Source organism: Opisthocomus hoazin, chromosome 14, assembly GCF_030867145.1.
Source record: "Opisthocomus hoazin isolate bOpiHoa1 chromosome 14, bOpiHoa1.hap1, whole genome shotgun sequence".
NCBI lineage: Eukaryota > Metazoa > Chordata > Aves > Opisthocomiformes > Opisthocomidae > Opisthocomus > Opisthocomus hoazin.
This window is the reverse complement of record NC_134427.1, coordinates 8,400,354-8,425,603: the sequence shown is the minus strand read 5'-3', so window position 1 is coordinate 8,425,603 and position 25,250 is coordinate 8,400,354. Positions and strand designations below refer to the sequence as shown.

General features: G+C 39.7%; 1 protein-coding gene across 1 annotated transcript in view; it reads left to right on the top strand.

Annotated features, from left to right (window-relative positions):
* The first annotated feature begins 4,446 nt into the window (after positions 1-4,446).
* Positions 4,447-25,250, top strand: part of LOC104335727 (transmembrane 9 superfamily member 2-like) — a 33,421-nt gene continuing 12,617 nt past the window's right edge. The window contains exons 1-12 of the mRNA XM_075435439.1: positions 4,447-4,666; positions 5,008-5,075; positions 6,413-6,506; positions 8,215-8,342; positions 8,572-8,701; positions 10,983-11,110; positions 13,560-13,671; positions 16,078-16,157; positions 17,113-17,221; positions 21,621-21,753; positions 23,376-23,495; positions 23,672-23,729. Of these exons, the coding sequence (XP_075291554.1) occupies positions 4,550-4,666; positions 5,008-5,075; positions 6,413-6,506; positions 8,215-8,342; positions 8,572-8,701; positions 10,983-11,110; positions 13,560-13,671; positions 16,078-16,157; positions 17,113-17,221; positions 21,621-21,753; positions 23,376-23,495; positions 23,672-23,729 (1,277 nt within the window). The 5' untranslated portion in view covers positions 4,447-4,549. The remainder of the gene's footprint in view (positions 4,667-5,007; positions 5,076-6,412; positions 6,507-8,214; positions 8,343-8,571; positions 8,702-10,982; positions 11,111-13,559; positions 13,672-16,077; positions 16,158-17,112; positions 17,222-21,620; positions 21,754-23,375; positions 23,496-23,671; positions 23,730-25,250) is intronic.

Here is a 25,250-nt window from a genome sequence, read left to right as displayed (position 1 = left end):
GTGTTTAGTTAGCGTAATTAACTCGGGCATGGCGATAGCCCTTCCTCGGAGCCTCACAGTACAGTGACGTAAGTGTGGTTCGAAGTGAAATCCGTTGTTGATAGCACAAAGGTTTGAGCTGGATCAACTAACTCCATTTTTTAATTATCCCTGAAGTTCAGTTGTGGCTGTTTTCTTTCGCTGGCTAAACCTGATAGCTGAAAAGTTAGGAGGAGGTCTGCATACAAAAATCGCCTAGATTTTCATAATTTGAATTTGCAGATTATGTAAATCCAGTAGATGATCAACAAGGCCTATTTTCTTAGAGACACGCAGTCTAGTCACCACTCAGTCTTTTAATTCAAAAACAAAAATGGATTTTTCTGTTACATTCTTCAAAACTAAGTGACAAAAACAATGGGGAAGATGCCTGATCAAGCATTCTGTGTGGTTTTTAAACAGGACAGCTATTTTGCAAATCTGCCTGTCTCCATTGATTATCTTTTACAAAAAATTCCAGAAACAGTGTGAACTTGGTCACTGAAAACTGGCAGTCAGGACCTGTGAAGAACACCCACTCCTAGTCCTTGAACAAGGACCCTAAAAGTTGATTTCTGCAAGATGCAAAAGCTAATTGCAGGTTCCTCGAAAGTTTTAGGATTTCATACAACTCCTGACTCATCCTTGTGCGGTGAGGGAACACGCCAAGATGCATCACAGGTAAATTATTTAACACACCTGGTTCCCATGCTGAAATCCCACTAGGATTAACCAGAGGACTTGAGACAGAACCTCATGTGAACCCCCTGATCCCAGGAGTGAGCAACGATGCCAGCGGCTGGTCCCTGCATGCTCCGGGGGATCTGTGGTGCTGAGGGATGCCTGCCGGGTCTGAGGAGCTGGTCTCCAGAGCCACTCTGCGTTCCTGTACATCACCCGCATCTGTGGTGGCAGGGGTCACCGGGTGGTTTTTCCTAGGGCTTTCCAAACGGTATCCACGCTGCATAGCAGGCAGCAGTGCCTGGTACTTGCTCAGTCTCCTGCTCCTTACAGACACCATAGCATGCGTTCGTTGAGAAGTCCTCGGGGCTGGCAGGGCTGTACAGCAAACCTGTTGGGAGCTAAAAGGAAAAAAAAGAGGCCTTTCCCACCTGTATCTACTGCCCTTCCGGCTGCGTCCCACACTTATTTGTGCCAGCTGCATGGAGGAGTAGGAGGGCATGGGCAGGGCTGAAGCAGTCAGAAACAGTAGCGTAGTGTCCTAGGCCGTGTAGTCTTGTAAGAGTCACAGGAAACAAAGAGTATGGTCCACCAGCATCTTCTCTGCTTTCTCAATGCATAGTACGGACATTGCTCAACTCCTCTGTGACTTCTGTTCTCCCCTGTGGTATTCTACAGACCTTTATTTTCTGAGAGGTGCCACAGAGTCTACGGACTCTACTGGTACTGGCCAGTGCCATTAGAGTCGCAGAGATGTGTAATGGTCGTGTTCTGATCAGAGAACATCAGCCTCTATTCTTATCTTCAGTTGTGCAGTCTCCTCTGTTCAGATACTGATATTCAACTGCTCTTTGTATTAGGGAAAGCAGAAGGCAACATTGCTTCAGACTACCTCATAGATCTGTTGGGAATACAAAAGAAGGTAGCTCTCAAACACTCCTCTAGATCGTAGTATATGCTTAAAGATGGTGACCCTGCCAGCATAGATGCTTCAAGTTTCTAGATGCTGTTACTGTGCATGGGAAAAGGGAAAGATGACCTTCGGTAACGAAGTGGGAGGGCACTGCATGCGATAACAGTGCAGTTGCTGAAGAACGGCATAGCTAGATACTCATCCAATTATCATATGAAAAAAGGTTCAAATTCTGGTTTCAATAGAGAAGAATTTAAACCTCAGAGTCTTCCTGGAATGGATAGTGAAAACTAAAGTGAGTTGTTAGTCCTGTAAGAAACACGCTAAAAATAGTCTCCATCTCTATACGAAGTCTTTGTGTGCTTCTATGACCTACAGTAGCGTATTTGCTGACTGCCTCCCAAGTAATTGGAAAGATAAGAAATGCAAACTTTTCCTCCTCTGATTAAAAGAGTAAAATATGTCATTGGTAACTCCAAGCTTCATTTTATTAACATTCTGTTAACCCGTACTATACATGTAGCTAGATGGGATTAGCAAGAACATCATTACATTTGAAACAGCATTTGAACATAAGTGCTGTAATTGTATTAGGGCCAAATTCTTCCATCCTTTGTCCTAAACGATATCTTCGTCAGGCGTCTCATCAAAACCTTAGTTCCATCTACATCGCAAACTGGAACAGTATTTTACTGTATTCCACTACATAGTTTATGTATGGTCTTGCTCCAAGTTCAGTGAGACAGATCTTTTTCCTAGAGGATTAGTGGACGTATAATTCTTCTGATTCTTCCCCTCCTCTCCTTTTTTTTTTTTCTTTTTTGTAAGTTTGAATTTTTGTAGAGAAACTACAGAAATCTTCAGGGAACAAACTGCAGTCTGAATGGAAGCTAATCCCTCTTATGCTTTGCTCAGTAAGAAGTTCAAGGCTGAAGAGGCATGACAGTTTCCGTCACAAACGACCTCTCAACTTTGAATTTTCTGACAGGAAATTGAGATAGTAATAAGAGATCTTAATACTGGCCCCTACAGAATAGGAAACACACTTGGATGGGATAACTGGCAAAACAGAGTCCAGGAAACCCCTACCAACCTTTACACAGCGGACAGTTGCTATCTAACTAGCATAGATACACTTGCCCTTGCATTACCACAGCTTGGAAAATTTTCCTTACATTTTTAAAAGTAGAAGAAATGCAATTAAGTATGTTACTTACAAACCCACACACATAAGCTGATCTCTTCTTGCCTTTTCATAGATGACCTTAAAAATGAGCCCACTAAATGGGAGCGATGGGCAGCATTCCATGAGGGTAATATTTTATCAATTTTTGTGGTAGCTTTCACCTAAAATGTCTCTCCCTTGAATGAATCCTATGATGTTTAACAATGTAGAATTTACACTACAAACTTGTTCATACAGAGGGCAGCACTTTGGATCTCCCTTGTACCATGCTGCGTACTTGCATCAGATGTATTTACCAAGTTCGTCATACTTTGGGTTTAAACTGGACAAAGGGTTCAGGAGAGCTGGGGGATGAGGACCAATGAATACATAAATAATCTGATCACACAAGACCCATTCAGAATGGATAAAAAAGAGAATGTAATTCCCTCTAGATATACAGTCAAAAACTAATAACTGAAAAGATCAGTTTAATACTTTCATGACAAAGAGCAATTTTCTAGGCAGCTGTCAGTGGATAGGTATTTATAGAAATTCAGCATTTTTCATCTGTAAAACTCAGACTAGAGTGGATTAGAGCAGCACAAAATAATTGTTTCTGGCACTGACTTTGTCAACCATTTCTAAACTGGAACTCCCTAATGTGCTTCTCCCAAACACCTGTTTGGGATCTAATTGTGGCCCCTTTCAGTTTAGCAATAGAAGGCAGATCACAGGTCTCTAAATGCCTGAAATGACAACTCATGTTTTCCAAGCTCAGCTGAAAATTCACGAGATAAGCAATTATTATGCACCCTTTATTCTTTCTCCTTTTCCCTGGTGCTGTCCTACAGTAAGGGCAACTCACTACTGATTGACAAGTTGGGTAAAATTGTTGGACACGGAGGTTTTACAGGAGTAATGCAAATGTAATGTCACAGGCTGGAAACCAGAGTGGCAACAGCTTTCCTAAATGGGAAGTACAGGGAGGAAGATGGAGGTGTTGTCTAGCCGGTATTGACAGCAATGCCTTTAGCGCAACATCTTAGACAGCAGTGAGTATTTGTCTCGCTGCGGCAGCACGGAGCTCTGCTTGCAGCCGTCACTTGTACCCACCCTGCTTCTCAGACAAGTTTTGCAGCTGTCCCCGAGTGCTGCTCCTGCCATTGCCACCCGAACGGGCGAGCCTGGAGCTTGGCATCACGCCCACGGCACCACTGTGGCTGCGCAGCAGCAGGGAGCCGTGGGACACCGTGACCTGGTGCGCATCCCACTGTCGTTGGCTGCAAACGTCCAAAGCTGCTGAGGCAGACATCAAAAAATCATCAAACATAATTCTTAAAAGTTGCAGGGTTCCAAATAAAGGTTGCAATACAAAATCTTGGATTTCCACCCCTAGTTTTTGTGCTGGTAAAATCCAATTTAAGTCTTTCACTGCTGTGCTGGGGGCTAAAACCCGTAAAGAGGTTCTGGTAAAAGTCACCACAGGGGACTTTGGGAAAAAGGGCTGAGGTGAGCGTGGCAGATAAGAAGAAGGGAAACCAACTCCCCACCGAGAGGGAGGCGACGGCGGCCTCCTTGAGGAGAAGACCCGCCCTGCCCCTGGGTGCCCTGCCTCAAGATGGCGCCCAGCGCCTCACCTCCTCACCGCGCAGGCGCCGCGGCCCCAACGCGGCTGTGACGCCGCCGCCAGCGGCCTCCGCAAGGCGCTGGCCGGGGGAGGGCGGGCTGCAGCCTCGGCTCATGGTGCCTTCCCCCTTCCAGGCTGGAAGATGAGGCTGCTGGCGGCCGGACTCTTGCTGGTGGCACCTCTCTGCGCCGCCTTCTACCTGCCCGGCTTGGCGCCCGTCAGCTTCTGTGAGGAGGGAGAGGAGAGCGAGGGCTGCAAGGTGAGAACCCTCACGGGAGGGCCCCACGCGGGCGGACCCCCCCTCCCGGTACGGTGAAAACCTCCCATTTTCCCGGTGAGCTTCCCGGCCAGCGCCGGCAGGCTCCCTTCGGCGGTGCCGCCGTTCCGTTGGCAGCCTCCTGTGGCGGCTCCGGCGCGGCCCAGCGCCGCGGCGGGGGCCGGGGCCTGTCAGAAGTCTGTGGTAACTCCGCCGTGGGGCGGCGAGCTCGGGAACTTGTGACGGCTCTCGCCAGCTGGCGAGGCGCTGCGTGTCGGCGGCACGTTTGTCTCCACAAGTCTGTGTTTTCATGCTTTTTCTCCTCCTGCCCTTCTCTGTTCCAGTCGCTAATCGAGCTCTTCGTGAACAGGCTGGACTCGGTTGAGTCGGTTCTGCCGTACGAGTACGATGCGTAAGTACATGGCAACAGGCTTCCAGAAGCGCTTGGAAAGCCTGTTGTCGGTTCTCAGCGCAGCGATGCGACCCCCGATCACACACACGTGTCCCTTGTAAGCTGTATTTTGGATGTAGGGGTGGAAGAGTAAATCCGGCGCTTGGTGGCAGGGATGAAATACAGGAGGGTGGGAAGGATGAAGGCCACACCTTTGCCTCCTGACCATCCTCTCTTGTTTTTAAGGCTGCTGGGTTTCCAATGGGTGCAGTTTTTTGAGCTGCATACTAGATTTAATGTTGACCGTTTGACACATTTGAAAGTTCTTCCTTTTAGTCAAATCTACAAAGACAGGAGCTTTGTGTGCCTTGTTTCTGGCAACTAAAATAAGTTGAAAGAAGAGTCACTGTTATTTTTCCATTTTTCCACCAAAGCTCTGTATGTAATTCTTGGGTTTTTTAAATTTTGATTCTTGTCTGCGAAAACTATTGCCTATGTTTGCAGATATTTATAGGCCTACGAAGCAACAATACACAATATGATTTACAGTCTTGCAGTTGGGCATACAGAAAAGAGAAACTTGCAGGTGTTGTAGGTCTTATCCTATGCAGTGCAACAGCAGCAGCAAGACCAGAGACTAGCTCAGAAAGCCCACAATATCTCTGTTTGCATTAAACTTTATGGAAGCCGATGGATTTAGAACCACTTACTGAGGAAAAATATTTATTCACCAAAGATAAGTGGCTTGTTTGGTTTTTTTTGCAATAACCTACTGCTACCTGTGTTTAAATAACGAAGATCCAGAATGGTTACATTGTCTCCTCCATATTCAGCTGTTTCAGACTGTATGTAGTTGAAAAGAATTGATGAATGGCGTTTGGCAGTGTGACACATTATTATTAAAAGCACTTCCCTTCTTTGGAACATTTTTTACGTTAAATACTATTTGTAAAGGCTCCTTTAAGCAATGAGTGTAGTTGTTTTTCTGAAACTTTTTTGCAAGAGAAATGGACAGTTTGTAGCATAGCCTCTCTTTTTCCTGATATGAAGCATTCTATTGTTTGTTTAAATTGCCATTGGAAAAGGGTGCTTGGACTAAGCATCATGCATTTTGTTAAAGATACTTCAGTTGTGATATATCATCTTCGGAAATGATACCAAAATAGAAATATTTCTGTATAGTATATGCCAAATTTCTTTGCAAGGACACTGAAATTTTTACTAACAGTGGCTGAGCTGCTAAAAGAAGCATGAAAACTGCCATGTTAAGGACATAACTTAAGAAATTGTTTTAGTCTGGTATTTACAGTTATATGTCAGTTAAAAATTCAAGGTAATCTTTTTTCACTTTTTTCCAGTTTTGACTTCTGTCAAGATACGGAAGAGAAAAGACCATCAGAAAATCTTGGACAAGTGCTGTTTGGCGAGAGAATAGCATCATCTCCATATAAGGTTATTTTATCCCTTGAAGTTGATCCTGTTTAAATTTGATAGCTATCATGCTGATAGCTGTAATCCATAGACATCGCTGAAGATTTGATGATTGTGTGAATATTTATTTTTTAATATATGCTTTATAGTGTTTATGTAATAAAACCAAAACCCTTGCCACCCCAAAGGCATCTTAGGGTGGCTAATTAAAGTTAGGAAGCTGAGCCAGTAATCACTATTCTTTCCTGTTGCTGTGTGGTAGAGAGGTCCAGAAAATGTATCTTAAGCAGTTCTTTAACAACTGGGTATATAGTGTTTTAAGTGACTAAAATCATCATTTTTTAAAAACGTAGTACAGGAGGCTGTAAACTGGTGGTTCAGGAACTGTTTCGTATACTTGGTTGTGCTCTTGGGCAACTTCCAGAGTGGGAAGGTGACGTAAAGTTGCGGCTCAGTTCCAGCTTCTCCCTGCTTGTTCACACTTGACATCTGTTGTCTGAAAACGATTTTTTTATTGTTGATGCATGTCACTTGAAATCTGTAACATAAATGTATGGAAGTATTTGGTAGATTAGGTATGTAGTATTTTTTCTGTCTCATGCCCTGCATTAAGAATGACCAAGTGCAGCATCTCTAAAAAGCTGTACAATCAACTTGGGAAAATTATTAGCAGTAAAGGAGATATGGTTGAACACTGGCTCTTAATGCTTGAGAGCTGTATACTGTTCAAGTGCAGTTTCCAGGCTGGGATTTGCTCCTGAAACTGAAAACTGGGCTATGTTTGTATGTGAGGGTTGCTAGATAATCCAAATCCCTGTGAGAAAAAGAGGCAGCAGAGTTTGAGTCTCCTGCTGCTCAGTCATGAGGGACCTAGTCACATCTTTTCATAGCACTGTTAAGGACGTGATGCCTCCTCTCTTGTGTAAACTGCTTGTAGAAGGCTCTTGGTCTTTGGCTCTCTGGGCTAATGTAATTTTAAGTCTTATGATTGCTGGCCACAAGAAGCTTTTAAATACGTAGCATGATGGGTCGTTTGGCCTGGATACCCATTGACCAGATGAAGTATTATAACAATTACTTATTTGAAATGGCTGCATGCTACAGTAATTAGAAAATGCTGTGATTGGTTAGCACTTAGGCCTTGATAATGTTAGAATTTTCAGTCATTTTTTAAGTATGTTGGCTCATTAACAGGTAAATCCTAACTGGTTTAGAATAGAAGTTTGATATACACATGTGAGCACGCTGGTGTTAGGTGCTGTCTGCACTTGAGACATAGGTGCTGTGCAACTTGTTGCATTTTTGACAGCCTTGTCTAATAACTTAGTCATGGGGAGAAGCAGCTAAAATTAACATGAAACATTCAGAAGGGTGCAGTTAGAGTCCGGTTTAGAGAATAATGAAATTTCCATAATAAAAGAAGCTGGTAAAAGAAAAAAGCAATAGCTTTTCTACTAACTTTGAGATTTCAGTCCTCAAACTACCTCCAGATAAACCTCGTCTGGGCTGCCGAAGAGATTTTTAGCAATATGAAAGGGGGTTGCTGGTGCTGGATATAAATAAAGCTTGACATTTAAAGTAAAGCTGTTGGGTGGGAAATTCTGTCTCTAGAATCTTTTATATCAAGGAAGTGAAGTATCTCAAAAAAGTCAGTTTTACCTGAAAAAAAAAGACTGAAAGATTTTTGAAGCAAAACTGAAATTACTCTTTTTGTGTTCTTTTTTAACAGTTCACTTTTAAAAAGCAAGAAACATGCAAGAAAGTTTGTACAAGATCATATGACCCAGGAAACAGTGCTGATAAAAGCAAACTGGCTTTTTTGAAGAAAGGAATGCAGTTGAATTATCAGCATCACTGGTAAGCTGAGATGTGTGCCTGAGGTTGGGGGGGGTGTGTGTGTGCTACTTTTTTACACTGTTATCTATGTTCTAAGTCGTTGCTTCCTTCCTTCTATGTGATAGTTGTCCTCTACTGTGCATCTTGTGGGCACTCCTGAAAACTGTGTGCATTACATGAATGTTAAATGTCAATGTGAAATAAGGTGCATCCCTTTCTGAGGACATGTTCTTTGATGATTTCTGTCTAGGATTATCGATAACATGCCTGTAACCTGGTGCTATGATGTGGAAGACGGACAAAAATACTGTAATCCAGGATTTCCAATAGGATGTTTTGTTACTCCAGATGGTAGAGTTAAAGATGCTTGTGTTATAAATGTAAGTGGTGGAACTCTTTTTTTTGTTAGTATAGCAGACGTAATTTCATTTACAGGTTTATTTTTAAACTTTCTATTCCTGAGAAAGAACAAATACCCTTGTAAGCAAGGTTAATGTTCAGAGTATGAGCATTGGCAGAGCTGAATGCTGCTTCTGTATGCAGTGTCTCACTGATACAATTGTCCAAAAAAAAAGTTCATATAGATCTTTTGACCAATATAGATGAAGCTATAAACCAACTATATTGGAGTCTAAAAGCCTTAGAAAACTGAGGTTTTGTTCTGAAGTTTTATGTGTATCCATCCTTGTACCTATTCATTCTTTGTCTGTGTCATGTTTGTGTGCAAGACCTTCTTTTATCGATTTCAGGCAGAACCTTGCTAGTGAAGACCTAGAAATGAGCACTGTGTTCTAGTTACAAAAGTTATGCCTAGCACAGTTTGCAAGTTAAATGTGTCAGGATTTTCCCAGATGGCTGGAAGATAACACAGCTGTGGCAGGGAAAGAATTATATGAACAACAATTTGAAATGTGTCAGTGAGCCTGGGAATTCCATGGTGAACTAGTGCAGTTACAGAGAATAGTGATACAGTTTTATCTCTACTGAGGTGAGGGACCGTGCCCCTCTCAGTGACAAGAGATCTCTGCTATGGCTCTGCTCTGCCACGTGGCTTTCTGCTTGCATGCAGTGCAGTCGGTTTATTTGTATTTAGCAAGTCTGATGCTTCTTGGAAGTGATGCATTTGTCATGCATGTTCAGTTTACTCTGTCTAGAGTCACCTTGCAGCTCAGTTACTGCTCAGGCTCCCTAGACTACTGAAAATGGTCTGTGGATTGAGTAATCTGTTATAGTTAGCTGTTCAACTCTATTACTTTGTATCTGAGGTTGTTCCTATGTTAAATTGATACTGGTGTGTGCTGTGTTGGAAACTATCTGGTGTGCAGAAAACAGTTGCAGCAAAGTCAGCAACTTGAATGAAATGTTGTTTTTTTATGGGGGGGTGGCCTTCATACATAGGCAGCGATGATTGAATTTCCTAGTGAGTGCTTAGGGAGCTTGTACCGTGTATCCATGAAGTGCTGTGTAAATCATATGCTTGCTGTGGTGTGCGTGCTCTGCCAGCGTAGCTGTCATACCCAGTGTCAATTTTAGTCTGTGAATTCTAGTTGTGATGAGAACGTTGCGTGCCATAGTGCTAGAGGGGTGATTGTTATGTGGTCAAATAAGAGTGTAGCACCATGGAGATGACTGTAATCTCTGGGCTGAGTGGGGGAATGTCATCCTCTTTTAGAAGTATACCCAAATACCTATTCCAGCAGACATAATTCTCTCTTTTTTGAAATGGGGGCAGGAAAGGGGTTGTTATGCAATGACACAGCTACAGTTCATCCTTGCATTCGTGCAGCTGATAAGTTATATTATTGCTTCGGCTGCTACTTTGGAAATTAAGGAAATGGGTACCTAAAGATGGGGCTATAGTATGACATGAGTATGATTCTAGTCTACTCCCAATGGGAATCTTGATCATAGTGAAAGAAGAGGAATCCAGATAAATGTAATGCAAGACACCTTCGTATTTTGCTGGGAGGAGGCATGGGACGGAAGTTTTATGGCAATTGGAAAAAGGCAAATATACCCAGTAAATAAAGGAACTTTTTTTACTTGGAAACTCAACTAGCAGTCTGTCATCCTGGTCCCTGAATTCAAATTAAAGTTTTAAATAATGACAGTGTGGAGGAGAAAAGAAACTCCAAGACAACTTAATTGACTGTGGTATCATCTGAGCTTTATATAGTTCTTCCTAATTCCAAATTCTGAAAGGATGGGGATGACAAACCAAAGCAGCTATTGGAGGTGAAAGATAGTTTTTTGAAGCAGAATCTGGGTTGTAAATTTCAGTAAGAGGAGTGTCTACCAGGAAGACTGGGGATGGGGAGAAGTGGTGACTCCAAATTACTTGTACCTTGAATAAATACAGCTTTGAACGTGTTTTGGCAGCTTTTTGTAGTAAATACAAAAATGGTGTCAAATACACTTAATTTTTACTGGTAACAGAGATGTGATCCTTTACTATCTGGGTTTGTTATTTATGTAATACAATATAATATATAGAAAAATATATAAAAGTTTTATGCAAGTGTGTTAAAAAAGAGTGACTGTCGAAGTATTTTACCTTTTTTCTTGCTCTTTCATGGGACAATAGTCTCATTTTAAAGTTCTTGACTGCTTGCGCCCTCTCCTGTTGGGGAAGTTTCTTAATCTCTTGATGGTATTTTGTAGTCAGAGTTTAACAAGAAGAACACTTTCTACCTCTTCAACCATGTTGACATAACAATCATGTACCATAGTGGGAAGGATGAAAACTGGCCTGGTGCAAGACTGGTGATGGCGAGACTGAGACCGCAAAGGTAACTGTGCGTTAAAGCAGCAAGTTTAGTACTAGGGAGTCCTAACAGTAGTTGCAAACTTCAAGTGATACTTGATGTCAGTAAGTTCTGAGGAACTGGTTGTTCTGACTTCTGATAAAGCTTTTGGTGTACTGGTTCACAGCTGGAACTGTATTTGCAAAGAACAGTTCTATGACTGTAAATGTCATTTAATTTTGCTTTTAAAATGTTCCCCAAAATCTCTCCTGATGGAATAACTGTTTACACAGACTCTTAGAACCTGACACAAACAGTAGAAGCTTCCTCGTGTTTTATTGTTTTGCATCTGGGTGTGCATTACTTGCTTTTAAAAGAGGTGTTTCCAGATACACTGAGAAACGTCCTTTAACTGAGTGACAGTTTCCCATGTCATCTCTCTTATTGTTGCTGCGTTGCTTCCCAAATGTACTTTGTGTGAATGTACCATATTTGTACAGCTGTACTTTCTCCTGTGTTAGTTTGGATACAGAGATACAGGTGAAATACCTGTACCTAAATACCTAGGTATTCAGAACAGCAGAAGACGACAACTGATTTCCTAAGAAGACTAATTGTTAAACAGTAGATTTTTAGCTTCTTTGTTGAATAGAGAGGAGATGTAACAATTCAGAGGTCAGAAACGGAAGCGATTACTTTGGCCTCTTGTCAGACTGTTCATGCACAGTTCATACTTACCTATGTTTGAAAACTGCAGTCGGTTTATAAAATTTCAAAGTAGGTTCCTTTTTTTAGTTAAAATATTTTGTTCTACATAGATTAAATACATTCTTAAATTATGCTACCACAGTTTTTCAAGTCATGCAGACACGTATGGTACAACATGACTCCGGTATATTTGTTTTTTCCATTGCAATGGAATAGTGTGTTTTCAGTGAATTATACTTGCTGTGCAAGTTTATTCCTTCCGTTTACCTCTGCTCTGAGATGGTGGCAAGTAGAGTCTACCAACCTTCTTCATTTTTGATTACCGCTTTGAGTTGTCTCCTGAACGGTTGACAGATGAGAATTCGACTTTTCACTGGTAATGCAGACCATCAGGGGGCACAGTTAGGTTGTACAGAGCCTGAATTTTGTCATTCTCTGACCTGGTGGTTTGCTTGCTGTTTTGCTTCCACCTTGAAGCTCTCCTGATGGGGGAGTGTTTGTGGTTGGAGCACCTTAGGACTTTAATGAAAATTTTTATTATCTTGTGGCGAAACTTCATTGTTGACATATAATAATGCATGTGAGGTAGACAGTTTATCTAAACTGGGTAAATGCAGCTTGCCCAAGAGGGTATGAGAGGGAAGCTATTTTCCAGTGTTAGAGGAGGTTCACAGGAAAGAATTCAAGCAAACCTTAAGGCTTTTTTGAGTTTGTACTTCTATAGCTGCAGTATTTCTAAGCTACTGCAGAGAAGGGTTTGCATGTTTGAACTTTAGAATGTTGTTCTGACTTGTTCTGTATTTTTCAGAGTACAAAAAACTGACATGAGGTGAAATTAGACCACTTGTGTAGGAATGGAAAATTGAAAGGTTCCCACAGACATTTCTTTGGCCCCAGTGTAAGAAAATGGTAGTAATAAGAAAAAAAAAAAGACACTCCAAAATCCACCAAAATAAAATAAAATAAACACCCTTCTCCCTGTGAAATGTGAGAGAAGGTGAGAACCTGTGCGAGATTGCTAAGAAATTCTCTGTCTTCCTTACTGACGAGCACACACTGAGATTAAGTCCCTGAGCAATAATGCAGTCTTGGTACAATGTGGAAGCAGGGTATGATGGCAGAGAAGGGGTATTTTGTGTTAAAACTTACCACCTTAACTGGTGAAGATCTCCAGACTTCACAGCCCGGTTAACAAAGCAGCGTTTCATCTTAGAACTAGGGCTTCATTCTGATCATGGCAGAAGAGTGGATAGGGTGAAACTACATCTTACAACTTCTCAGAGGCCTGCGGTTCTCGTCTCCTGCGTGCTTAGCAAACAACTTTACCTATAATGTTCTAGAAGTCTGAACAGACAGTTACTGAATGTAGGATAGTAATCCAACATCCAAAACCCTAAGATGCTTTCTGTGGAGGCTTTAGCTCTTGCCACAAGTGCTTGTGAGACCTAGTTTTAAGTTCTGGTGTGACTTTAAGGCTGTTACAGAATTTCTGAATAATGATACCTAATTATATACAAGATTTTATTTTTCTTCTGTCATCTCTAACTACAAACACAAGTATTACTAAAGTATATATTTTAAGATCTTCGACTTTTGTTGGTAGAAGAACAGAAAAGCAAGTTCTCAGTGTCATTGAATAACTGGTACAAAATGATATACACAGCTCCTTGTTTTTTTCTTTTTTTTTTTTAAATAAAACTTGTTTTAATTACCTTAGAAAAGAATTTGTGAAAATTCGTCCTGCAGAGCTTATGCAATTTTATTTAACTTTTTTCCCCCCTCTTAGCTACAAACATACAGATGAGAACAACTTAAGTTGTGAAGGTCCACCTATGGAAATTCCTGGAGATTTCAGTAATAAACTGAATTTGATCTACACTTACTCTGTGACTTTTGAAGTAAGTATTGAATCTGTTACTTGAATACGTAATTCCCCAAAAGAATGAAATAAAAACAGCTGGTTGATTTGCTAATATCAATAACTGGATTAAAGAAGTGTAAATTTCATGAGGATGGTCTTGTGAAGCAGTTTTCCCCAAATCTATTGCTTTTCCGTACAGTAGTTTGTGACACTTGGAAGGTATAAAGAAAGACTTTTATTGCACCTGTTTTATTATTAATAGGAAGGTAGTAGATTGAATAACTGCAAGAGTCATCTTCCTTGAGGTATGCTCTATGTTTTCAGATTTCAGTCGGGGTACTGAGAGTCTCATGTTGTAAAGCTGTTTTTTCTAGAGAAGTCGCAGGTTTTGTCTCATTTTGTGTTGCTTTTGTTTTATTCACTAGCTTTTTTTTGAATAGGAGGCCATTTATCTTTTAGAGTTAATACTCTAAATGTTTACTAACGCTCTATTGCTTTGTTCATTCTGCTATGACTCAGACTGGAGGAAATTAGGCTTTCTAGCAACTGGCTCTTTACCCCAGCATGGATAGAGAGTCTCTTGTGGGGGTGAGAATAACTTGGTTCAAGCTACTTCAAACCTTGATGCCTTAGTTCCAGTCTGTCCTGAAAGCATGTTTTTTTTTCTGATGTAAGACACCAATCATATAAGACGTGGCTTGAGACCACCACGTTATTTTGTATAGGCAGTTAAGCAGCCGTCATATGGTAACAGCTTTCATTCCACCAGACTGAATTTGATTTGAACCAATGACCTCGAGGTGCAAGGCTTTATATCCTGTTACTTTTCCCTTGAGACACCCAGTCCTCCTTAGACTCTCTAATTTTACTACATGAATGAGCCTCCTGTCTATTAACATTTGTGTTTAAATCCTGATGATAAATTCCAGTTTAGAATTGCAGCGTGAACTTTGGTTATTCAAGCAACAGCGTTACGCATCTGGGCTACCTGCTCCCTATTTCTCGGCGCAGAGCAGGTCGGTGCAGGCGCTCCCAGCAGATGGCACTCGGCACATCTCAATCGCCAGGCTCTTCAAAACTGCTTATTTTCTCTCTTATCTTTTAGCCTTGATTTGAAATAATACCTGTTAAGTTTTAATTTTTATCAGTAGTTTCAAAATAACTTAGAAGGGGAGTATTTATTGGTGAGAAGTATTTTTAAATAGGAGAAAATTAGTTTCAGTAAGCCTGAATACATAAACCAGTAAAATGCGTTAACGGTTTTATGGTCCTTTCTAGTGAGGCAGTGGAACTCTGAGAAAGCTGTGGCTCTGCTTTAATCCATTGAAATGGACGCGGTATTTAGCTCTGTGTGTGTGAAAAGTATATACGATTGTGCCTCTAATGTGTGATACGCAAGCATACAAAAATGTAAGCATGTGAGCAGTTTGGTACTCAGGTAACAAACTCAAAGGCGCACTTCTGAAACTCTGTCCCAGCTACCTGTGAACTACTGATCAGCTACTGGTTGGGCTGATAAAGAGCAACTTATGGCAATTTCAGCCACCTGGTTGTGTTGACGTAGTTCTTTGTTGTTACACGTTCTTGATCCAAAACATGAATTGGAACTCAAAAATTCTAGGCTGGAGATATCTGAATTTTGAGAACTCACTGTACAGACTTACCACCTGGTGAATAACTGAAGAAGTTCAGTAGAACTTCATGCCAGCCAGGAGGTAGGATTTGGTAGCAGGGCAGCAGGTGTACATCACATGAGACAAACTGTAGAGGACAAGGCTTGAGGGTCAGAAAGAATCGTCACTTGTATGGCTCTCACATGAAGTGTGAGGAGGAGATGGAAGAGAATGGAAGCATCTTTCAAAAGTGAAAGTAGCTGAATGATTTCTTCTTCTGAAATCCTTCACAGAGGTATCTGGAAATGAAAGTTGTCTGCCAGGAATCAGAGTGGAAAATAGTGTGTATCAGACACCATTATGGCAGGGAGCGAGGAAGCCTGTGCCAAATACATTAAAGATGATGAGCGGGAAAAATTTCAGGGGAAACTAGAAATGTACTCATAGAGTATGTTTAACAAAGTTGGAGTTTCAAGATCAGTGTGCTGTGCTGGGAGTGTCTTGTAGTGGTGGCATGATTGTTTTTCAGCATGCGTTTGAGAGCTGCAGACAGCTACATACTGAATCATGGAAAGGTGAGGCTTAGTGAAGTCTCAGTTGAAGGTAGAAGATGTGGATAGAGATTTCTGTAAACAAGATATTCTCTGAGAGGCTCAAGAGATAAAAAGAATTAGTGCAAGAGGGAGTTCTAACATCCAGGGTTGATACCAAGCTTAGATATTAAAGCTGAATGGAAGGTTTGTGGAAGAGATTTGATGTGCTTATTCATTCTCAGTGACTGTAACAAATTTGGACTTGTTTCCATTAATTGCTATTTAATTTCTGTATAGGAAAAGAATAATATTAAGTGGGCTTCCAGATGGGACTACATTTTGGAGTCCATGCCACATACAAACATCCAGTGGTTTAGGTAAGATATGCATTTGTTCAGTGAATAACCTTGCAGGGGAGCACAAACCTTTGTTGTTTGTGCTTCTAGGGATATATAACTTCTGCTCTGGCAGACTAACGTCTGTTAGTTTTCAGGCAAGAAAACTTCTTCATTTTCATATGTAAAGTAACTTTTATCAGTCTTCCATCTCTTGGGAGTAACTGTAGTATTGCATTTCAGCAATGGAATGCACCATTAGTGTCCAAAAGGAAAGCAGCTCCCATTGTTTTACTTTCGCATCTCCGTTCTGTAGGACCCTTGAGACGGTGCTTTATCTGCAGTGTTCTTATTTTTACTGTCTGGCATTCTCTAATTGCCAAGTGAGAAACACGTGTACTGCATGTTTTGTACTCAGCAGCTGCTTACAGTAAAAGGAAGGGCTTAGTTTACGAGTAAAAGATGTATATGAAAAGCTCTTACTTATTTCCCTCTGTACCATGCAAATGATATCAAGTAAATTTATAGTTTATGTTGAAATGTAAAAGTTTTGCAATATAAAGTGTTTCAAAAGGCTAATCTGATTAAAGATTACAAAATATTAAATGGCATGATGTATATTTCATTGGTTGATAGATATAAAATCTGCTTGACAAAGTCTGCTTTAAGAGCTGTAACTGTTTCACTAGGGAAATGACTTGTGAGCTGTATGAGGAGGAAAGTAAAGAAAAGCAATATGTAACTGTACTGAGAATTAAAAATATATCATAAAATACTATTCTTCTTGCTTGTCTCCTAAGAAATCATAAAGGTACACAACTTAAAACAGTTTAGCTTTTCTGGGTGGGAAAATACTAAAAGATCTGAATGACTTAAGTAAAGTCTGAATATCTAAGGCTGTTCCTCAGACTTGAGCTGTAACTGTAGTGTGAATTGGAGTGCATGTCCTGAAACCTGAATAAGTGAATTGAAAGTCTGACTTTTTCTTTATCTACAGTATAATGAATTCCCTCGTAATTGTTCTCTTCTTATCTGGCATGGTGGCTATGATCATTCTGAGGACTCTTCATAAAGACATTGCAAGATACAACCAGATTGACTCTTCTGTGAGTAAGGTTTACAGCTTTTACGTGAGCACGTTTTTTCTGGAAATAGTGATGTCTATCAATTAGTTTTGAATATAATCTAAAGAGGTGTGTAACTACCAAGAATTCGATACATGCTAGTATATGTGAGGGTTAAAAATAGCTTTATTGCTACTTCATCTTTTCTAACAGCAGGAATACATGGGCAGATGTGACAGTCTTACTTCTCTAGCATCATTTGATGAACTGCTAGTATGCAAGGACAGACTTATGTTTTAGAAGTATGTGGAGGGATTTGCAGAACCTTATTGGTAGTGAACAAGCTCGTATTTGAAATGTAAGTCCCTTTGTTCCAAGGTCTCAAACGAGGAAAGCCTCTTTTTTTAATAAATACGTTCACAGTATACCAACAGCCACAAGACACAGTGCAGACATTGAAAAGTGTTCTGGCATTGGTTCACCATCAAGATGTGACCATTGCTCCTGAGTCCTATGGTTGCGTTATGGAGTCGGTGTGGACATGTGGCTGGTGGTATGACACCAACCTAAGCAGCTGGTGTGTTATTTATGAAATCTCCATCCTTGGAGATATTCAGAAGCCATCTGGACATGGTTCTCGGTAACCTGCTTTAGATGGCCCTGCTTGAGCAGGGGGGTTGGAGAAGATGACCTCCAGAGGTCCCTTCCAGCATCAGCCATTGAGTGATTCTGTGACTCTGGCAACCTGGGATTATAGGTAAGATTCCTTGTCCCTGCAGCTCTGTTTTAAGTCATGTTACGTGGCCTTGGCACAGGACCTGTACTTGTATCTGTTGCAAAGACATTTGTAGCACGGAAGCAAAGACTTTGCTACCCACTTTGGCATATTGTCTGTCTAAAAATGAATTTTGTAGTCTCAATAACCAAACTTGTGAAGAGAACAGTTATTTTTATTGATAATGTTTTTTTCACCGCTTCAGGAGATCAGGCTTAAAGCTACTGCAGCCAGATATTGTCCCCATTGCAATGAAGCTGCATTCGGAAGCTCAGTTGCTGTATTTTTTCCAATTCCAAGGTCATATTTCTTTGTAGTAGTTTGTAGTATAGCTTGTCCAGAAAGCTAGTGTGCTAGCATGTGACTTGAAGTTTGGAAAGTTTGTGGTGTAAATTTCTTGAGAAGTATGGTGCTATGCACCTTCATAAAGCAACATATTTTAACCCGCCCCCCCCATCAGGTGATTAGTGCAAAAAGGATCAAAAATTAAACCAATGGCTAATAATAGAGTGAAATTAGTATGAGTATCAGTAGTTGTCTTGCTAAATGGTATGGGAGAGATTCTGGTTAACATAGACTAGTATGAATTGATGTTGCCTTTTGTCTGTGGCTAAAGTGTGGTGGAATCATGTACTTTGTCTTCTTTTAGGAGACTGTAATATTGCAGTTCATGTGCAACACCACTTGTGATTTCTACCTATGTTAGAACTACTTGGTGTGTGTGTAAATAATTTTTTTTTTTAATACAATTTTGGTGATCACTGTGTCAGACTCAACCTAGTTTATCTGACAACATAGTGACTGAAGCTTGTTGCCATCCGACTGATCCTGCTATGAGTTCTTTGGAGATATGTACCCCTTAAAATGGGAAAGCAGCAGGTTTCTGTGGTGGCTTGTTGCCTTGATGGAAGAGAATGTAACTGACTGAGTTAGAGACTTGGCCAGTTGACTGAGTGAAAGGCTGAGTAAAAATTACTTCCTTATTGGTAGAAGTGGTATCTGCAAGCCAAAGATGAGAAATAATGTCAGATACTACAAAGGTTTGAATTTTCGCTGTTGTTGCTGTCTATCTGGATAAAGAAATACTTTAAAATGCACAAAAATGTTTCATATTGAAACTAAAACATCTGAAAGTACTTTTATTCTTCTTTGTGTTTTTGATATTTAATATCTTTTGTTAATGCAAATCCAGACAGTAATTAAAGTGGAAGAATTTTTCCACATCCTTTAACTGATCGTTTTTGTGAAGCTCCTGTTTGATCTCTCAATTAAATTATGTTCAATATCTTATACTGTGTTGTCTTTATCAGTTGGTCATTCTTAATGTGATAAAGAGCAAGACTTGTAGAAGCTTGATTAGTTTTTGTGGATAACAGCAGGGATAGGTGTGACTTTCAAAAAACCACACTTTTTTAATTTTCTTGCCGGTTGTAAGAGACTTAAAGATCTGTTGCAGTTCAAGGAGCTGATTTAAAAAGGTGTGAGATAATTGTGCAAAAAAGGGTCTGGGCTGAGGAAGCTGCAATAAAGCAAAGTAGTATCTCACACTTAGGGAATGCAGGTGGTTGTGGTCTTAGTATGCACATTTAATGTTCAGCTAATGCCAACTGGCTTTTAGTGTGATGTAGATTTAGTGAGACATGCATTAATGAAGTGTTTAGAAGTCATTAGATTACTTTTAAGGTATTCTGACTAAGAAAAGATTCCTGAACTGAAGAGAATTCATGTCAGCATGTTTTCAACAGTGAGAGGTAAAACTCTGGTACTCTTTTTTTTTAACTCTCCTTTATTGTGACTACTTGAGCGTAGGGGACTTAAATCTTTGTTAGAATATTTTGAGAACTAGGCTAAATTAATGGAAAAGACGAGGATTCATGCACTTCTTAAAAATTTACAATAACTTAGCATATTGGCCAAGATTCAAAAGTCTCTTTTTAGATTTTCCTCAAATTTTTTTTTTTTTTGTAACTATGAATTGTAGCTTCCTACTTGGATTAGTTGTACAGTTCTTATCCTCATCTTTGAATGATAAAGGTTAACAATATGAAATATTGCACAATTCTTTGAACAGAAGTCTGGAAAATACTGACTCGTAGCTAATTGGCCTGTAATGGAAAAGTCTTATTATAAATCAAGCTTTGAGACAAACACTCTGGCCCAGAGGCCCATACAAGATAGATCAAGGGTCTCAACCTGTCAAACTTGATTTCTCTTTATTTTTCTTAAACCAAGGTACTAACCATGTAGCTTTATGTTTTAAAGTTTGTATTAAAACCAGAGGGTGTCTTTTGAGTGCGTTTGCCGGATTAGGTGTTGATAAAGAATCGAATACCAGCCATTCTGAATTTGTACAACGTTTCCTTTTTCTGTCAGGAACTAAAGTACTAAGCATTTATTTCTGCTTGGTATTCACCGTTTTGAAAACAGATGCAGACTTGCTTCAGATGGTAACCTTTAAAATTCCTTCATTCCTTACTTACAGCTACCTGGGAAAAATCTTTCTCCTGTCATACTCAACAACTTTCTCATCTTTATCACAATTAGTTCAAGTTCACACTTATAGGAAAGTGTGGTCTTTATGCTTCTTTCACCAAACAAATCTTTCTTTACTGGAAGAGCACTGATGAGTTGGAATTATACCTAGATACTTGGTATAATTTTCTTTGCAGGCATCATTTTTGTGGTTTTTTTAATCAGTGTTGTCTTATGTTTAATAGTTCTCAATTTTTATAGTAGTATATCAGCCTTCTGAGAGTAATTTCTACCCAACAAATGCAAGCAGAGGTATCAGTATAAGGAAGGCAAAGATAATCTTCCAGCAAAAAAAAAAAAAAAAAATTTACATAATCTGTCGCAAGTTAAGATGCTCTGTGTCGTTCTCCAGTGTGGTCTGTATTCTTTCTTACCGTATTTTTTTGTGTGCTGTACTGCTAGTGGTAAGGAGTCCCTTGAACTAAACTTAATATTCCTGGGTTGAATGAAACCTGTAGCTTTTAACTTTGTAAGGAGGAGAATGGTCTTCGCAAGGGATTGGTTATTTGTGGTTGTGTGTTTGTTCTGTTTTTTTTTGTGAGGGGAGGTGTTTGTTTTGCGTGACTTTATGGAAAAGTTTTGTTCTTCAGCAGTGGTTCCTTAGAGTCACTGGACTGAAGATCCCCCCTCGTGCCGTCCATCCATTCACCTCTGGCAGTGGGACAAAGAATGTTGGTACTTGCCCCTAGTGATTCCAGGGAGCAGACTTTCTTCTGGAGTACAGAGGGCATTTCATTCTTTTGCAATATTGTCTTTGAGACTGATGTGCTTTGTAATGGAAGAAAAGAAAGATAAATGCTTGAACTAGATTGAAATGCTATAATCCAAGTTAAATTGAATGGAATGCTTTGTTTTAATTTAAATTTAGAATGATGTTAGATGGTTTGGCTAATTATATTTTGTTTTTTCTTGCTTTAGATGATTAGGGTTTTCTTGATAAATCCTGCCTGTTTCTTTCACTGAACCATTAGGGGGGGTTATAAAATCAATGAATGATGAATCAAATGCAATTAGTCTGTCTTTGGATCTAAACTGGAAGTTAATCAAACTTTAAATATGTATTTTGCATCTTGTTTGTGTTAATTCACTATTGCATTGTGTATCTTTGCTAAAGACATTGTTGATTTTATACAGGAAGATGCCCAAGAGGAATTTGGCTGGAAGCTGGTTCATGGCGATGTGTTTAGACCTCCAAGGAAGGGAATGTTACTGTCTGTCTTTTTGGGCCAAGGAACACAGATTTTCATTATGACATTTATTACTTTATGTAAGTAACTTTGTTAAGGTGACGTGTCCATAGTGTAGTAGTGGAAGAAAGATGCAATACTATTAAAAAATGATAGAAGCCTGCTTTTGGAAATGAGGTCTTTCCTTTAGTAAAATAAAAAATTAGTACTATTTCATAACAATAAGCTAGATAGCTTCAGTAGTGCTGTAGTTCAAAGCGTTGTGATATCTGGGGTAATTCAGATTCTTCGTGATTGCAGAAATGAAGCTTCCTTGTTACAAGTTTCTTTTCGAAAAACAAAACCAGTTTGTCGTGGAGTAAATTATCCAAGGATCGAGTAATGCAAGTTCAAAGACATGTAATCAAAGCTGTAATGTTCTCAGAACACTTTCTATCTAATATGTTTGACACAACAGCCTGCAGCCATGCAGAAGTAAGAGCAAGAATGCATGCCAATGAAATAATACTGACACAACATGGAGATAATATGAGAGCCTACCATAAATAGCTGTATATACATGGGATGATATAACCTGTCACATAGTGATGTTTTGTTATATGTTATCCATAAAATATATTACTATTCCTTTTCTTACTGTGCAGCAGAATTGGGAAGTATACTGATATTTATGACAAAAGAAGAGTTTTTCAAATTCTACTTTCCAGGTTTTGTTTAGATTTTTTTGGTCTTTCATAGAGGAGCTGCTTTTTTCTATTAATTATGTGATGATAGAAGATTAATAGAATTTTTGTGATGGGCTTGTCTTTCAGTGTTGATCACAGCTCTTTGTAACTTACTTAACTGCAGTAGTTTCCTGTGCAACTAGTGTAGCATAGAAAGAAATTTGGGGGAAAAATAATCATTTTTCTGTTTAAAAACAAAACTTCCCACTAGAGATCACGGGCAGACGCCTTTTCTGAGAGTATCTCTGCGCTGGCCTCAACAACTAGTTCAGACACAGGCAGCCCTCTTCTATGAAAGAGACTTATTTTCAAGATAGCGTGTTCTTGGGTAAAGAGTTGTCCATCATGGTGGCTGAGAGCCTTTTGTGGCATTTCAAGGACATGACTCATACCTCTAAGATCGTCTATCTTCACAATTATTTCTACCTTAAAAAAACAAACAAACAACAACCCAACCAACCAAACAAAAAAAACACCACCAAAAACAAACCCTAAAAAAAACCCCAACAACTTCCCCCCCCAACAAAAAAAAAACCCCACCTAATTTCTGTCAAAGGTTTTGGCTTTTCCAGGGCTACTGTTCTCAGATGTCATTTATGCCACATATTAAACTTCTCTTTTTACTCAGGATGCACAAATATTGACGATGTACGTTTACAGGAGGACTGTAGGATTTTGGAAGCAGACTTTTACAAGCTGAAATTTGGTTCATTGTTCATCTCTGTGTGGCATTTTGTTTTTCAGTCTTGTGGCTACAAGAAACTTTCTGTTCAAAAGATGAGGTGGAAATAATGCTTTGTTATGAATGGAACAGTGACATTAGGGGTATGGTCATGTGCTGGGGACATATCAGAGCTTATGCACGTAGTCTTCATTTAAATATCTGGTAGTGAAAGGGATAAACCTGTACAGTGATGTGAGTAACAGGGGAATTTTGACAAGTGTCCACAAATGACTAAATCTTTTTGCCTCTTTAGTCCTAGCTTGCCTTGGTTTTCTTTCTCCTGCCAACCGTGGTGCTTTGATGACCTGTGCAGTTGTATTGTGGGTCTTACTGGGAACTCCAGCTGGTTACGTGTCTGCTAGAATGTACAAGAGTAAGTACACACGTTTGTTTAAGGTGACATAGCAGCTTAAATTCAGAATTGCTGGGCTTAATATAAACCTCAGACTGGTCCTGGTGTTTCAGAAGACAAATCTGCTTCTTGCTGCCATACTGCAAAACAGTTGGAAGGAGTTCTGAACTTGAAATTATTTTTCCTTTTTCCCTCAGCGTTTAGAGGCGAGAAATGGAAGACAAATGTTTTGCTTACAGCTCTGCTTTGCCCTGGGTTAGTATTGTTTCCCTTCATTCTTTCCATTATTCTTAAATATGAATGAACCTTAGGTGGGAAGAAGGGGGACAAAAAAAGTGAATTATGATGCTTGTTTGTGTGATTATTTTCTTTATTGTTCTTCAAGTTACTGTTCTTTTTGTACATTGCCTATCTGTGAATATAAAGAAAAGTGAATTCTGAGGAGCTGGAGCCTAGTACTGTAGAACACAGCTTCTTAGCATCTTGTTTTGTACTCAGCTGTGGGTATAGGAGGCATGAAGTAACCCTCTTGCAAGGCAGCCTTTGAGAATCACTGCACCAGAACATTAGCATAATAATGGGGTAGTTCCAGTTTGCTACCACAGCACTTGGTATGTTCCACATAATGCTGTCTTAACTGTTAATAGGGATGGTCACTTTGTTAAGAAACGTGTGGTTTTGTGGTAACTTTGGAGTGTCTGTGTGCTCTTCTGTAAGTAGGGAGAGACAGCCCTTTAGGCAGAACCTCTATTACCTTAGTTACAGTATCAATGTTTTCTTGTAATCAAGTTCTTGAAAAGGACACAGGAAATAAAATTTACGTTGTTTTTTTTTTCTAAGTGAGTAGCTATATACTTCTATACTAAGCAGTAGATGCTTACTGTGCTTCTGGGTGAGAATGATACTGGGATTCTCTTAAATGGATTATAATCTTTTAGATAAATGTAGATAGTGTCCAGTTGTGGATATGGCTGTAGCATGGCCAATACTGTTGTGCTGAGGACGGGTGATATCTCTGCTACCTTTCATTTGCTCATAGCTGTCAAGACCTTCCGTGAGAATTAACTCAGTGAAGAAAGGGAACAGAAACTAATTTCTTCTGCAAAGCTTCCATATTTCATGGTTGCAACTTTGGGTACATGAAGCTACCCTTTGACAACTGTCCTTGGCAAAATTTGAGGAAAAGGTTATAAATAATTTCTTAAGGTATCTTTTCTCCAAAAGAGCCCAGAATGAATGAAACATGACTTGGTTTTGAGTATAGCAGAATTTCATCGGATGAAATGTAATGCATTTGATAACAACTGAGTGTAGTATTTCTATGGGGAAATCTTATTTCTAAACAAAATGTACTTCAGTCTCCCTGCTGTCATTTAGGTATTATGCTGAGAGAGAAGAAAATATTTATCAGTGGAAGAAATATCGTGCTGATCGTTTAAACTCCCAAATAAATTTTCACAGAGGAAGTAAAATGATTGGGGATGGTAAAATAGGAACAGATGTCTTGATTATGCTATGCTAGTTCAGTGAATTTGCATAATATCATAAACAGCCTAAGGCCGTCAGTAGTCTCAGTAGACTGATGGGAGTTCATATTTGCGGTATTTTTTTCTAACTTTGGAGGGGGTAACTTTTTGAGCTTGGACAGATGATAAAGATTAGCCAGACTTCTAAAATTGATTTGATTTTTATTTTTCATTCAACAAGATGCTTACAGCAGGGGTCGCTTGAGTGTGCTTATTTAACAAGTTTATTCCCCCAAACAGTTTTGGCAAG